At 43.0% G+C, this 15895-nt stretch overlaps 1 protein-coding gene across 1 annotated transcript in view; it reads left to right on the forward strand.

Moving 5' to 3' along the window:
* Positions 1–14972, forward strand: part of LOC141497086 (uncharacterized) — a 147981-nt gene extending 133009 nt beyond the window's left edge. The window contains 2 exon segments of the mRNA XM_074199674.1: positions 11379–11470; positions 13917–14972. Coding sequence (XP_074055775.1) covers positions 11379–11470; positions 13917–13921 — 97 coding nt within the window. The 3' untranslated portion in view covers positions 13922–14972.
* Positions 14973–15895: the final 923 nt, after the last annotated feature.

A 15895-nucleotide genomic window follows, 5' to 3' on the forward strand; every position in this document is an offset into this window, starting at 1 on the left:
GGGTGTTTATAGGCGCTGGTGGGCTACAGGCGATGCAACAGCTGCTTCACTCCTCCGACGCTCCCAGATTCACTGCATTTCAGGTCCTGTTGCCCCGGCAACAGGCCAGCACGGCGGCTCGGAGCTTCTACACCCTTCCACCTACCAAATGGCCCTTTGAGGGGGTACCCTCGTGGGGGCTGGGGCCACAGCCGACGTGATGCCGAGGCACCCCCTCCTCCAGGGGGGCCACGGCCGTGTCAGCTGGGGGCGCTGCCGGCCCCGGCTCCCCAACAACCTCCCGAGGGCTCCCTGCACTTCGGGGCTCTGCTCAGTCTGCAGGCCGCCCCCCTCCAGGGCCAACTCCAACCCCAAGTTCGACCCGGCGCCCGCCCCGGGCGGGGCCAGGCCCAAGCTGGAGGCGGGCGCGCGGCCAAGGGGACGGCACGGCTCTGGGCATGCGCACCAGCTACGCGGTCCTCGCGACTACGTTTCCCAGAAGCGCTTCCGGGGGCGTGGCTGGGCTCGAAGCGGGCTTCCGGCTCGGCTTCCGAAGTTGGCGTCCCTTCCGCTTCTGCCCCCGCTCAGCCCGGCTCCGCCCCATCCCCCGCCCGCCTGCGTGAGTGAAAGGCCGGGCAGGGCGGGCGGAGGGCAGGGCGGGCAGGAGGGCTGGTGAGACGGGCATTGACGCGTGCGCAGTGTTGGCCGCCGGCTCCTGGGCCGGCTTCGGGGAATAGCACATCCGGGATTGGGGGGGCGGGGCCCAGGCCTGGCAGCCAATCAGCGGCGTCTCTGGTCCGCCGAGGCACGTGCGAGACGCGGCTGTGCACGTGGTCCACGAGGGGCGCCCCGGGGGTGCGGGCGGGGGTGGGGTCCCCTCCTTCGGTGGGGTGGGGGCTCCTGGGGAGCAGGCCCCGCCTCGAGGCCCGGGTCCGCCACTCGGCTTCCTTGCCCTCCCCAGCCGGAAGTGCCCGAGGCCCCGCCCCCGGGGCCGCCCCTTCGCCCTCCGACCCCAGCCTGGCCCTTGGCTTTGACCCTGGGGTCGGCCCCCCACTCTCCCTGTGGGAGCCTCTCCCGAGGTCACCCCAGATTCCGCGCTCCGGGCCCCGGGGGCCTCACCGGCAGCTTGGAGGAGGTTCCCGCCCGGCGCGCGGCCTTGACCTTGCCCTTCAGGCAGGCTCTCTAATGACCCCGGCTCGGGCAGGGCCCTGTGTGGCCCCGGGCCCCTGCAGCCGGACAGCACGGCCCGGCCCGAGCGCTGGAGTCCAGCTCGCCCAGCCCTCGGCCCGCGGCTCGGCCCGCGGCTCCGGGTTGGGACTCGCCCATTTTCCCGGCGCCTGTGTGTTGGGCCAGGTCCGGCACCAGCCCTGACTTCCTCTCACCTTCTTTCTTCCGCAGCTCACTTAGCATTTTTTTTTCTTTGGGGATTTCATTCTATGTAATAACCACCCCCCCCCCCCCCGAATTCTATTTGAACTTGTGCCCAAGCTGTTTTTTCCTCTCAGGTTTTGCTCTTAGGTGTTTTGAAGTTCCAAGCTTTTTCTGCATTTGGTCATTATAATTTTTCTGGTGGAATTCTGTTTTAGTGACTCATTCTAACAGCCTTCTTTCAGACTTTGGAATTCATGGCTAGGTACAAGGTCCGGCACACTTCAGGAAGAAATGGCTAATCAGAACTTGTGTTCTCGTAGGTCTTTCTGCTTCTGATATTGAACTTCGTGCTATTCTTGGCTTTCAGGGATAGCTTGGACTGGGGTCCTGCAGCTTTTGGTGCTTTCAAAATGATCTCACCCGGGCAGATTTCTTGGGCTGAATCCTGCAAGTTTCTGAGCTAAATTTGACTCTGAACAGCATGTCTGTGGACTTGCCCCATTTGGAGCTCCAGGACAGGATCCTGCTGCTGGATTCATCCTCTTCTCAGCTCACCAGGAGGTTCTGTTGGTTCAAATGAACAGAACTTCAGATTCCATTTGGGTCTGGAATTTCTTCCCCAATCATTCTGCTGCAGGTCTCAGACTGGCTGGGAGGTTGGAACTGAGACCAGTCCTGAACTTAGAGTCACAAAGCCACTACTGACTTCTGAACTTGTTTCTCTATCTATAAGCAAGGACCTGCAATAGTTTATACTCCATCCATGGGTATGGGACATGCTGCATCTGTGAACAGAAACTGGGTTGTAAGCCACTGAGCTCTCAGATGGTGCTTGTACATGTGTTCTGTACAAAGATCCTTCTAGTCTTTGGACTACCATCACTTCTGCTGGCTCCTGGCTTTTCCCTGTGCTGGAGTATTCTGTTTCCCAGACAGACCATACCCTCAATATCCATAGAGTTCTCTGGGTGCCAACTTGGGGGTGGAGAAATGACTCACTGTGCTTTTTTTCTTGAATTTTCCTATCAAGGTTTAGCCTTTTTTTTCCCCCTAGATCTTTCTGTAGGAGTTTTGAAGGAGACCTCAGCAATATTTCTTCCTCTTATTTTGCCATCTTGACTGCCTCCCAGGAAGATTGATTTGTCAACTGAATGGAGGATGGACTGAAGTGAGGTGAGACTAGAGATACCCAGAGGCTATTTTTAACAGTTCAGGAGTGTGGTTGTTGAGAGCCTGCACAGGGCTGGGGTGGTGCCTGTGTCATAGGAGAGATGTTATAAAGGTAGAAAAGAGTAGACTTGCCAACCAATTGAAGATGAGAATAAAGGATGGGAGAGATTAAGGAGCTGGAAGGATGGCGGGAAGAGGGTAGTGTTTGGGGGAAAGATGAGTTCTGTTTTGAGCTTGTTGAATTTAAGATGTTCAACTGACAGAGATGCCAGATAGGATGTTAGGAGGGAGGTTAGAGCTTATTCAAATAATAGGGCTGTCCAAAAGTATGTGAGGTGACCTAGAGAGGGGGTGGTTAGATAACGGTTTTCCTTCTCTGGAGCTCTTGAAGCAAAGGCTGTATAACCCCTGATGTTTGATTAAGGAGTTTTGGTTTTGATTCGCTCCTACAAAATTTCATGGTCACACCCACAAAAATAAAGAGTGTATTTAATAAAGTGATTATAAAACAGGTAGCAATAAATCAGTTTTACAGCAAAAGTAACCAGTAAGTCCTAATATAATAAAAAGAAGAGCAAAGCCTACATAAGCATAAATATTAACAGAAAACATCACCAGTTAGGGGGAACTTCAACATCTGAATATCTGAATCAATAGCGGCTGGGGAGTCCTGGGGTATAGCCTCCAGAGTCCCAGTTGGGAAGGTCCCAGGCAGAGCGTCCTCTCCATCGGTGAGACTCCAATTAGGCTGAGGTCTAATTAGATCTTATATAGCTTAAGAACAAAGAAGGCTTCTTGCCAATTTTCCTGTAGAATAATGCCAAATTTTCTTGGTTGTCCAAGGAGGGAGCCACCCCTCCCCAAACCCCAAGAATTATGGTGTTTACATTCAGGAATGGCTAGTTCCTGAAGAGATAGGCAATGTTAATCAAATAGGCCTAGAGAGTCTGGCCAGGACCAGTCAAGGACATTCAGCAATTCTTTTAAATACTCAAGCTGTTTTAAGTATGTGCATAAGAGCAATCCTACTCATCTCCCCTCCCTGTACATCAGGGGTAAATTGAGAGTCAGTAATTCTCTGTAGCTAAACTATAAGACCTTACCATGGAAAATCTTATATCTTATGTATTAACTATACACCTGATGAGTGCAGAGGGAATCTCGCTGGTCAGTGTTAAACTCAACAACTTGATGCTTCCTGAATCCTGACCCTTAGTCTGCCACTGTGCCTAGCATTACAAAGAAAGACAAAAACTGGTCCCCTGCTCTCACAGAAGATAGCACCAGCCTTGCTGAGGTCATTGGAAATTTCTAAGGTTGAGTTTGGGAATCAGAATTAGAGAGAACAGAGGCTTTCCTGAGCCTGCCTCATGTACTACTTGGGACTCAAAGCCAGCATAGTTCATGGAAAGGAGGACACAGAGAACTTGCAAGGACCAAAAAATCTTGTGGGAGTTATAGGTATGGTGAAGGGTTCTCTTTTGAGGCCACCATCACTGGACTACTTGAATGCTTGGTGCTTCTCTGGTCTGTTGATGGACTCCTTTGAGGCCTGGAGTAAAGGTTGCCTTACCCATAGGAGTTGCCACCTTGAGGGCCTGAAATAGAGCTGAAACCCTGTCAGGCCAGATTTGGAGAAATAGAGAGAAAATGTCCCAGAATAATTTCCACAGCAGACAATGAACCCAACCTGGCTATGTAACTCCAACCTTAATTCCATTTCTGACTCAAGGAGGCAACTTGTAGCTAGATAGAATGTAGGATTTGGAATCAGGAAGATGAGATTGTATTCTGCTTCAAACATTCCCTATCTGTGTGATCCTTGCCAAGTCATTTAACATCTGTCTAAATTATAAAATGGGGTTAATAATATTATTTGCCTTACAGGTATGTGTGAAGGTCAAATGAGATAATATTTGTAAAGTTCTTATTATTGTGGTCTTATTCTTACATGCCATTTTTCACTATACAAATGACTCCCTAATCTGTATTTATATTTAGCTCCAATTTATCATCAACTGCCTATTGGGTCCCACCCCCCAAACATCTAAAACTGAATTCATTATCTTTATATTCAAACCTTTCCCTCTTGTAAACTTCTCCATTTCTGATAAAGTCGCCACCCTCCTTCCAGTGTCTCAGGTTTAGCTTGACGTTGAAGGGATTCTTCATTGTTTCCTCACGTCACATCTCCTGTAAGTTTTCAAATCTTGCAATTTGAATGGTTTTCACAACTTCTCTTTTCACTCTTGTAGCTACCACCCTAATTCAGGGCATCATCACCTTTTGTTTTGATTATTCTGGTGGCCTTTCAGTTAGTCTCCACCCTCAACACTCTATAATTATTGCACTATGAAAACATCTATTCAGCAAATTTCATTGATTCCCTTTGGCTTTGAGTTCATAATAAGCTGCTCTTTTTAGCTTTTTTGGCCCTTCACAACCTTGTCTCAGCCTAGTTTACTCAGATTGTTAAAATGCTTGCATTCCTGTACTTGGTGGTCTAGCCAAACAGGCCTTTTTTCCAGCCTTCACTCCCAGAATATTTAGTCTTTAATCCTTCTGCCTTTGCCCTGGCTCCTCTATTTGCCTGCAGTCTATTCTTTCATTTCCTCCACCCCAGAGTCCATCTCTTTCCTTTGCATGTAGCTCAGGTACCTTCAGTATGAAATCTTTGCTGATCCTCCCCTAGTAGTCTATCTCCCTACTTTAATTGTGTGAATTTATATTTATGAATGTCATATTTATGCTCTAAATGTTTATATACTTGTTGCCTCCATAAGAATGTCAGCATTTTGGATTTTGTCATTCTTTTTACGAACATACTCAGTGCCTTTCCTAGTTCCAGTTTATGTTTCATAAACATAATATATACACTCTTGTATACACACAGACAACACAGAGACCCCCCCACTTATAACCACTCAGTTATGTATGTTGTCTCTCTGTGCTGGCACTTAGTAACTGCTTAGGAAATGGTAGTAGGAGAATTGGAAGTAAAGTAGATGCCCTTTGTTTGGGGAGTGGCGAAGTAAGTTTTGCTTTATGACCATAATGGAAATTCCTGTACTGGAAGAGACAATGACCATGGGGAATACAGAGAAGCATGAAAAAACTTATATGAACTGATACAAAGTAAAGTCAGAAGAATCAGGAAAACAAAAACACAACCATACAACAAGTCTGAAAGGGAAAAGAGAAATGACTGTAAAATGTGTCATAGTGTAGAGGAGAGATCATCATGGATTCAAGAATGAATAGATGAAAAATAGAAATTTGTGCACATACACTGTAGCCCCACACTGTAGTGATATTATCCCTACCCTCAAGGAATTTACATTGTAGTGGAGAGAGACAATACATAGAGGGGAGAAGTGACCTGGAAGGAATTTGCAGAGTTATTTGTCCTTCATAGTTGAAGAGGACAAATGATGTATTGACTTGTGTTTGAATTGGACAAAAACAGAGTTGTTCACAGTTGTCAGTCTCACTCTCCCTGAGTTATCACAGTCCAGGTGCTGTATAGAAGTGAAGATGACTGGTGATGGCCCAGGAAGCAGTGGATAACCTTGGTGTCTCGAAAGTTTGACCAAGCTATAAGCATCTGCTTTGGCTGTCTTCATGGCCATTAGAACATAATGTCCTCATCTGCTCATTCCTCCAGGGAAAATTGTTACATATTGGATAGATACCTCCTTAACTCACCAGTGGGTTTGAAGGTTAAATGGGAAGTTCAGGGATGAAGGGAGGGTGGGCTGCTGAGCCCCTTTCAGGGTTCTTGATCTACCTTTGGTGTCCAGCTGATCAGCCAATATTCACCTGTGGCTCCAAGAAGCTGCAGCATGGGCAGTAGCCACACTCTGCTATTGTCTTAGTAGATGGGCTACACCAGGTTTGGAAGGTTACAGGTGTGGTTGTATTGAAGGAAGAAATGGTGATGGGATTGACACTTTCCAAGAATGATAATAATACTATTTGACTGTAGTTCCGGAACAAGACTTCCAGGTCTTTGAGTACATGAAGGATGCATACATGAGAAGGTTGCTGTTAAGAAGGTGGCTGGAACCTTCTAGGAAGGGTGGGCTATGGGAAGCACTAGACATTGTGATAAGTGAGATTGTGTTTGTACCAGTGCTTTGCAACCCTGCAGGATCATATGAGTATCTCCTCTTACAGTTTTTGTGGACCTGTGGGATTCAGGATCCCTCTAACACTTGAGATTCTGAGACTGAAATATAAGTAGAAGCATATAGTCAAAACCTGTGGATAAAAAATACCTTTAATAATGAATTACTTATGTCCTTTGCTAATGTTTGGCTGGATTTGTAGAAATATTAAAAAAAACTAAGGGGGAACAGGCTGTAATGGAGATGCCTTAGCAAACATCCTTCAGTAGTTAAAGTTGTACAACTACAGGACAAGTGGTGAGAGAGAGAGAGAGAGAGTGAGTGTGTGTATGTGTGTATGTGTGTGTGAGAGAGAGAGAGAGAGAGAGAGAGAGAGAGAGACATGACATCCTCAGTGGGGTGATGTCATCTCTCATTGGGCATTATTGTTTTATATGGCATGCTTACTCATTTTGCAAATGATATAAAGCTTGGACGACAGGGTGGGGCCTAAGGATCTCAAGAAGTCAGAAAAATGGGTCACATGTAATAATATTTAGTAGTAATGTTAAGTTCTACCCTTGGGTTTAAAAATCAACATTTCAGGGCAGTTAGGTAGTGCAGTGGATAGAGCACTGGCCCTGGAGGCCTTAGGAGGACCTGAGTTCAAATCTCATCACAGACACTTGATACATACCAGTTATGTGTGACCTTGGATAAGTCACTTAACCCCATTATCTTGCCAAAAAAAATCCAAAAAATAATTAAAAAAAAATAGAAAACATAAAGGGTAATACTTGGGTTAAGGAAAAAAAAAGATAGGTAGAGAAAGGAAGGTACACCAAGATAGATGGTCATCTAATAAAAGATTTTAAGGGCTTAGTAAACCATACACTCAACAATTGTCAGTTATTATGTGACAACCAGTACAGACAGCTACATTCCCAGAGAAGCCTAGTGTCTGCATAAAGTGACAATGATCCTGCTCACCCTGCTCTCATCAGATCACATCAAGAATATTTACTGTGGGGGCAGCTAGGTGGCACAGCACCAGCCCTGGAGTCAGGAGGACCTGAGTTCAAATCTGGCCTCAAACACTTAATAATGACCTAGCTGTGTGGCCTTGGGCAAGCCACTTAACCCCATTTGCCTTGCAAAAACCTAAAAAAAAAAGAATATTTACTGTGTTCAGTTCTGAACTGTAGGAATGATATGGATAAGTTGGAAAGCATGCAGAGAAGACTAGTTGAGATCCTCATGAAGATTAGTCAGAGGATTGCTGAAGTGTATTTAGCAAAGAGAAGAGAAGACTCAGGGACTCTAGACCTCTTAGTGCTTATGGGTCTGAGATTTTGTGATTTCTGGATTCATTTTCTCATATTAAAATGGATATGATTGTGCTTATAGTTCCTGCTTCTAAGAGCTATTGTGAATAAGTTAATCTGTTAACCAGTTATTCAGTGAGCAAACATTTCTTCAGTACCTGCATTGTACCAATCATAGTACTAAGCTCAGAGAATACAAAGAAAGGCAGGAAACAGTTCCTATTCCTAAGGAACTCATAGTCTAATGGAAGGCAGCATGTAAACAACTGTGTATCAACAAATTATAGACAGGATAAATTGGAGATAGTCAATAGAGTCACAGCAATGAAGCAAAACGTTTCGCATAACTGTATATTAAAATTCTCATTTTGTTGCATTGTTCAAAATCTAAGACAATTTGCACTCAGTAGATGACTAACTTGGAATACCTTGAATCCTCAATGCTACAAGAAGTATCCCGTGCAATTCTACCAACTTCACCTCCTGAAATTCATCAGAGGGTGCTCCCTGGCAAGTACATATATATTTGTTTCAGGAACCAGTGTCATTCAAGGATGTGGCTATGGATTTCTCCTGGGAGGAGTGGGGGCAACTGGTCTCTTCTCAGAAGAAGCTATACCAGGAAGTCATGCTGGAGAACTATAAGAACCTGGTCAGTCTGGGTGAGGATCACAGGCTCCCCCCACCCCGGGACCTATACTCTGCCTAGATTAGATCCCCAATCACTCTGGGACCAAGACTACTAAAGTTACCTACTTCGCTGTTCCTAGGTGAAGGATCTCTGTACAGGTGAAATCTGGCTGTTGGATTGGGCTATCCCTGTTCCACACCTACTCTTATGTTCCTTCAGGTCTAAGATCCTTTCTTCTTGTTCCAGATACCTTGAATACATCAGCAATCCTTTCCTCCCTGCTTTGGGGTACAAGATCTAGAGCATCCTTCAGTGGTCTTGCGGACCACACTCAGGGCATTGCCAGCATGCTGTGTATTCTCAGAAGGGGAAAGGGACTAGGATTGAGTTCTTTGAGAGGTTTTGCTGATAACACATCTTTTCAATGGACAGGTCTGGTTATTTCCAAGTCTGAAGTGATCTGTCAGGAAAGAGGGGAAACCCCCTGGATGCCAGAGGGAGATTCCCCCCCCCCCCAGCATCTGTGCAGGTAAGTTATGGCAACTAACAGTTAATCATTGTAGGGGAAGCTCTTGTAAATAATTGACCAGGCAGCTCTCTTGGGAGCTTCCTTAGCCTTCTCTTCCCTGTAGGAAATCATTCTTCTGACACTTCCCTCCTCAGGACTGAACACTGGAGTCACACATGCGTCATCATCAGTCAAAAGGCATTTTGTTTATCTCTGTCCTTTTTAGTACTAATATTTTATTGCTATTGTTATTTTTTCCTAGTTACTTAGTCATTGTGTAGATTCTGAGCCTATTTTTTTTTCTGCTTCCATGAATCACTGTCAGATCATCCTTATGTCTCAGTGCTTTTCAGTGACAGGCCAGAAGAGCCAATAATGCACAAATGTGTCAAACCTTTTTTAACCACAACTCCTTCATTGAACACTCGGATCACCTCTAGAGCTTTTGTATTTCTCATCTAGCCATTAGAAATTTGTTTGCAGCCAAAGTTTTCATTTCCTTTTTAGTCACTTGCTTAGGGGATAATCCAGAGCCTGTGATCATTTATATCTAGTGCTAGGTGACTGGTTGGTTTGGACTACAGACCTCAGAAGGAGAAGGTTATAGGTCTGGAGAAAAGAAATGATAAAAGAGCAGGGAATTGTGAAGATGACTTGGGAGTTGTATAGAAGGTCAGTGGCTAAACTGAGGCATTCCACAGATTTTGGGAAAACTTGAAGCAGTTGGTTTTGAGCTAAAGAAGGACAGTGGAAATTCAGTCTGAGAGAGCAAAAGGACCCAAGGAGAAGATGTCCTCTGGGATAAATAAAGATAAGGTAGTTGCTAAAGTAAGATAAGTGAGAAATTAAATTAGTAAAGATAAAGAAGATGGCTGGATATAGTTCTTACATTCTAACACTACTGAAATCCCACTTCTCTAAGAAAGCTTTCTTGATATCCTTTAATGCTGGAACAGGGATAGGTTTTTTTTTTTCTTTGAATCCCCAGCCCATAGTCCTAACTTCAGGCCTTAATAAATTCTTGTTGACTGATTGGTTGAGTCATTGTGTCAATTATTTTCTTGGCTTTGTTGACTTCCCTCTGCATTTCCAGGCTTCTCTGTATTCATTAGATATCATATAAATGAAAATTTTAGAAATAGATCATTTTCTTTATTATATATCCAAAATCTATCATATGAACCAAATCAAGGTAGCCAGATTAAGAAGAGAATTAAACAGAGGAAAGCCTTTGCCTCAGACATCTGTAATCTCTAATTATACTTTAATGTCTTCATATTGGGATGACAAAAATACGTCAGGACTGAGAGTTCGATAGATTAATGGACAGGATATGGATAAGCTTTTCAGAAAAATTACAAATCACAGATAACCACATGAAAAATGCTACAAATGGTTTTGTAAACATAAGGCATTATCTTTTTTTGTTCTACCCTATAACCTTTAGCAGTCATGTTTCCTGAGATGGAAGACAAAAAGACTAGTACTAAGTAAGTGGCAAATAATTTTGTTCTAACACAGAAAACCATATTTAAATAATATATTTTTAAAATTTCCAGATTGGGAAGCGATGCCTGAACCCAAGAAGTCAGCTCCAAATCTTGACACTTATATTGAAGAATCTTCTCCTGCACAGCTCACAAGGGATTATTCTTGTGTCTCTAAGTGGGGAGAAGCTTCAGAACCTGATGCCAGGTTTAAAAGGAAGCAGTGTGATGAGATACAATCTAGGCAAGTAAAAGTCCCCTTAAGGAAAACTCCAGTACAGAGAAAAGCCATGAAAGAAGCAAATATGACTTAATTTTTGGTCTAGGACCATTCCTTTTTTCTTCATTGTGGTGTGTCTATAGGAAAAAGTTCTCTATAAGTATGATACTCAGAGGAAGAGTTAGCTTAAAATTTAGTTTATAATTATAATAAGTTCATAAGTTATATTTCATATGCTCTTAGATATGGTAGGATGTGTGTTTAAGAAAAAGTTTAGAAAAGCAATGAATATGGGAAAACTTTAACCGTAGATTGTTATTTCACAGAATTCATACTGGAGAGAAACCCCATAATTGTGATGACTATGGGAAGGCATTGCTCAAAGACTCACAACTTATTGTACATCATAGAGTATATACTGGAGAGAAATCTTATAAATGTAATGAATGTGGGAAGGCCTTCAGCCAGAGATCTTACTTTGTTGTACATCAGAGAATTCGTACTGGAGAGAAACCTCATGAATGTAAAGAATGTGGGAAAGCTTTCAGATGGAGCACAGGACTTGTTTGACATCAGATTACTCATACCGGAGAGAAACCTTATAAATGTAATGCATGTGAAAAGGCCTTCAGACAGAGACCTGGACTTATTGAACACCGGAGAATTCACACTAGTGAGTAACTGTATGAATATAATGAGTGTGGGAAAGCCTTCAATCAGAAGTCAAAACTTACTCTTCATCAGGGAATTCATACTGGGAAAAAATCTTATGAATGTAAAGAATGTGAGGAGGTCTTAGAACACAAAATCTGCTTTTCATCAGATGATTCACAAAATCATAGAATCATAAAATCAACAAATTTGAAAGTTGGAAACCATCTGTTATACAGTCTTCTTCTCTTGTATAATAAATTATAACAGTAAATTCTCCGCCTCCACATTGTACCCAATCTTATTCTGACTATTTCAAGACCTTAGTCAAGTGCTTACATAAGTGCTTACAGTGTGTTAGGCATCATGCCAAATGTGGAGATATAGCCAAGAAAACCAACAAATCCTTTCCACCCTCTTGCTCTTTTTATTTTCTTTTTTAAATGAATTTATTTTTATTTTTGTACAAATGATTTTTTTATAATTACTAAAATATTTTTGTTTAAGAGTGAACATAATACCCCTTCACCTAAAGAATATAGACCCTCATGAGAAATAGAGGAAAGAGAAAAAAAATGTGCTTCAGTCTGTGTTGCAATACTACCAGCTCTGTCTCAAGTGGATCACATTCTTTTTAAGTCCATCACAAAAGCTACTTCCATATTTTTCCACCTTTGCTGTTACTGATCACAACTCCTTCCCCCACTACCATATACTGTATTTTCTCTCTCCTTTCACTCTGTCCCACTTCTAAAATGTACTGTAGGGTAGCTGAGTGGCACAGCAGACAGCACCGGCCATGTACCAAATTCTTTTCACATCCAAAATGTTACTATCATTCAAAATACATGATTTTTTTTACATTAAATGTTGTCATTTTGAGAGAAAACTGTTATGATCCCATAGAAAAAATATTCAATGCCAACCATCAGCTGCTTTTTTTTTTTTAGATTTTTTTTCAAGGCAATGGGGTTAAGTGGCTTGCCCAAGGCCACACAGCTAGGGAATTATTAAGTGTCTGAGATTGGATTTGAACCCAGGTCCTCCTGACTCCTAGGCTGATGCTCCATTCACTGTGCCACCTAGCTGCCCCTCATCATATGCTTTTAAAAAATATTTTATTACTTCTTATTTTGACAGTCATTTCTGGGAACCATTCTTCCCAAATCATCTTCTCTTCCTCTCTTCCCTGTTTCTGTCAGATACACCCAGATTTTCCAGGTTACCTAGATTCCCAGATTTGGAGCTATCCTCACTTTCTCATTTTCTTCCTCCATGTATTTGGTTTATTCTTTAACTTGCATAGCATTTCTCCCATCTCTCCCTTCTTGCCACTCCCACTTGAATGCAGGCTTTTTTCCCCCCACTTTGCAGCTAGACCATTAGAGTGGCCTAAGTCATCTCCCAGCCTCCAGAAGACTCTTCTTTCTCCAATTCATCCTCCACTCAGTCAAAAGAAGGATATTCTGGAAGCCTTGTTCTGTGTCCTTCCTTAGGTTGAGAACCTCTGGTGGCTTCCTATTACTATGAGGATGGAATTAAAACTCCACATTGACATAGACCTTCTCCTTTCACAGAACCTTCCACTCCATCTTCCATCTTTGGACCTTTGCACTGGCTGTCCCTTATGCTTGGAATATATATTTTCCTTTCCCTCTTCAATCCATTGGTGCATCCCTCACTCCCACTCTACATGTTGTCTCATTGAATGTAAACTCTGTGCTTCCCCCTACAACAGACTAGTTCTGTGTACTCAGTTCCTGGAAAATAAATGTTTATTGAGTTAAATTGATTAGGGAGCAGGTTCTAAGTGGAGAGTAAAGCTCCCTGTTCACCCCTTGTTCCCCTTGGATGAAGACTTTGGCTAAGGCAGAAAATGCAGAATCTATCTTCACCACCTTGTAAATATATTCCTGGCTTCTTAAAGCCCTCTGTCTGGTGCCCTGCTCTGGTTTTTTTGCGTCCCTCCAAATCCTATTTGCTTATGAATGGAGGAATTGGTGTTTTTCTACTTTTCCCTCTTCCCCCAGCTTCCTGCCTGAGATTGAGGCTGCCTCATTGGCTCACTCCTGATTCTTAACTCTAAAGGAGAAGGGTTAGGAACACCTTTGAGCTGGAGGCTCATGGAAAATCTTTCCATGTTTGTCCCCGTCAAATTGGCAGAGGTTTCAAGTCCCTGCCTGAATTGTTGCTTTAGGGGTCTACAAAGGATTCTTGGAGTAGCTGCTCATTAGATGAGACCTAGAAATTGCCCAAGGACATGATGCACACTTTCTATCAGAGATGTGTTGCCAGACAGATACACGTCCAAGGAATATGACTGAGAAATCTTTGAAAGTAGCAGTTATAATTACTAAGTATCTGAAAATGTGGTCAGATTCTTTAGTAATCAGAGAAATATATATTAAAATATACTCAGAGGTACATTTTTACAATATTAATAGATACTCAAAATTGTACATTCACAGACTGAGTGGCAAGGGATATCAGAGGTCTTTTAGCCTTGACTTGGGAAAAGAAAATTCCCCTTACATCATATCTGACAGATGATCATCCAGCTTCTGCTTTAGGACACGTGAATTCTGAAGTTTTACTCATCCCGTTGCCAAGGATGACAAAAGATGAAAATAGCATATGGTGAAAGGACAGTGGGAAGACAGAACCTGTTGGTGAAATTGTGAACTGATCCCAATGCTGAAAAACAATTTGGAATTCTACTAAAAGAAAATCATGGATGACCCTTGCCCAGTGAGAAAGTGTTGGTTGGGAATGTCTTCTCATGTCTCCAAGTCCTGCTTGTTCTTCATAATTCTGCAATATTCACTATTTTTGTGTGTGAATGAGGTGGTTCCATTTACTTTGTTGTAATTACTGTGTCTATTGTTTTCTTGGCTCTTCTGACTTCCCTCTGCATCATTTCATATAGATCTTAAGTGTTTCTCTGTATTCATCTTTGTATTCATTTCTTATAGCCTAGTATTTTTCCATATTCATGCATCACAGTTTATTTAGACATTCTTTAACTGATGGGCTTCTATACTGATTAAGGAATTAAGGCAGTGTGAAGTTTTAAATCACTTATTTGCATAATGCCAAATTGTTTTCCAGATGATTGTACTGATTTTCAGCTCCTCCAGCACTGCAACTGTGCCTGTTGTCTCACAACCCTTCCAATATTATCCTCATTTTTTGTTATCTTTTCCAATTTTCAGGGTATGAGGTGGAACCAGAGGGTTGTTTTGATTTGAATTTCTTTTAATATTAATGAGTTAAAACATTCCTTCATATTTGCTCATTCCATCAGTGCAACAATCAGGGACAATTTTGGGCTGTCTGCAAAGGAGAATCCCATCTGTATCCAGATAAGGAGCTGTGGAGTTTGAACAAAGTTCAAGGACTGTTCCCTTTAATTTGGAAAAAAAACCAGATATCTTATTGTCTGATCTTGTTATCTCTTATACTTTATGTTTCTTCCTTAAGGATATGATTTCTCTCTCATCACATTCAATTTGGATCAATGTACAGCATGGAAACAATGGAAAGACTGATACATTGCTTTCCATGGGGTGGGGTGGGGGGAGGGGAAGTAAGATTGGGGGAAAATTGTAAAACTCAAATAATATCTTTAATAAAGATAAATTAAAAAAATAAAAAAAAATCCTTCATTTGATTGTTCTGAAGGCCAGGAGTTAAGAGGGAACAGGATGTAATGGTATCTGGTACATACTAGATCTTACATGTTGGGGGCGGCCAGGTGGTGCAGTGGATAGAACACTGGCCCTGGAGTCAGGAGTACCTGAGTTCAAATCCGACCTCAGACACTTAATAATTGCCTAGCTGTGTGGCCTTGGGCAAGCCACTTAACCCCACTGCCTTGCAAAAAAAAAAAGAAAAAGCTGAGAAGTAGATCTTACATGTTTATTGATTAGTTGATGTCTTCACCCTGGCCTGGACTCCTCTCCTCCCATGGTCCTTTCAGATCCTGCAAGAGTTGCTTTTTCCTAGTGGAGTACCTGGTCCCAACCAAGTATTTGCTTTCCACATCACATATACCACGACAAAAGATGTGAAGATTCAGGGTTCAGCAGTGCTAAGGTTTCCACATCAGTTGCCCATAATCCCCTGCAATGTCAGTATTGAGAATCATTTCATGTAGTGGTCCTAGCAGCAGAAAGCATAGGGAGGGACTCCTTTCCCCCAAAATCCTCTTCAGTGGGTGGCTTGGAACACTTAGCAATCTCTATTGATTCTGGCTCAAAAGAAGCCAGAGGGGTGGCTAGGCAGCGCAATGGATAAAGCACCGGCCCTGGAGTCAGGAGTACCTGGGTTCAAATCTGGTCTCAGACACTTAATAATTATCTAGCTGTGGGGCCTTGACCCCATTTGCCTTGCAAAAACCTAAAAAAAAAAAAGCCAGAACTACCTTGCTGACCAACTGTGGACTGGA

This window comes from Macrotis lagotis, chromosome X (assembly GCF_037893015.1).
Source record: "Macrotis lagotis isolate mMagLag1 chromosome X, bilby.v1.9.chrom.fasta, whole genome shotgun sequence".
Lineage (NCBI taxonomy): Eukaryota > Metazoa > Chordata > Mammalia > Peramelemorphia > Peramelidae > Macrotis > Macrotis lagotis.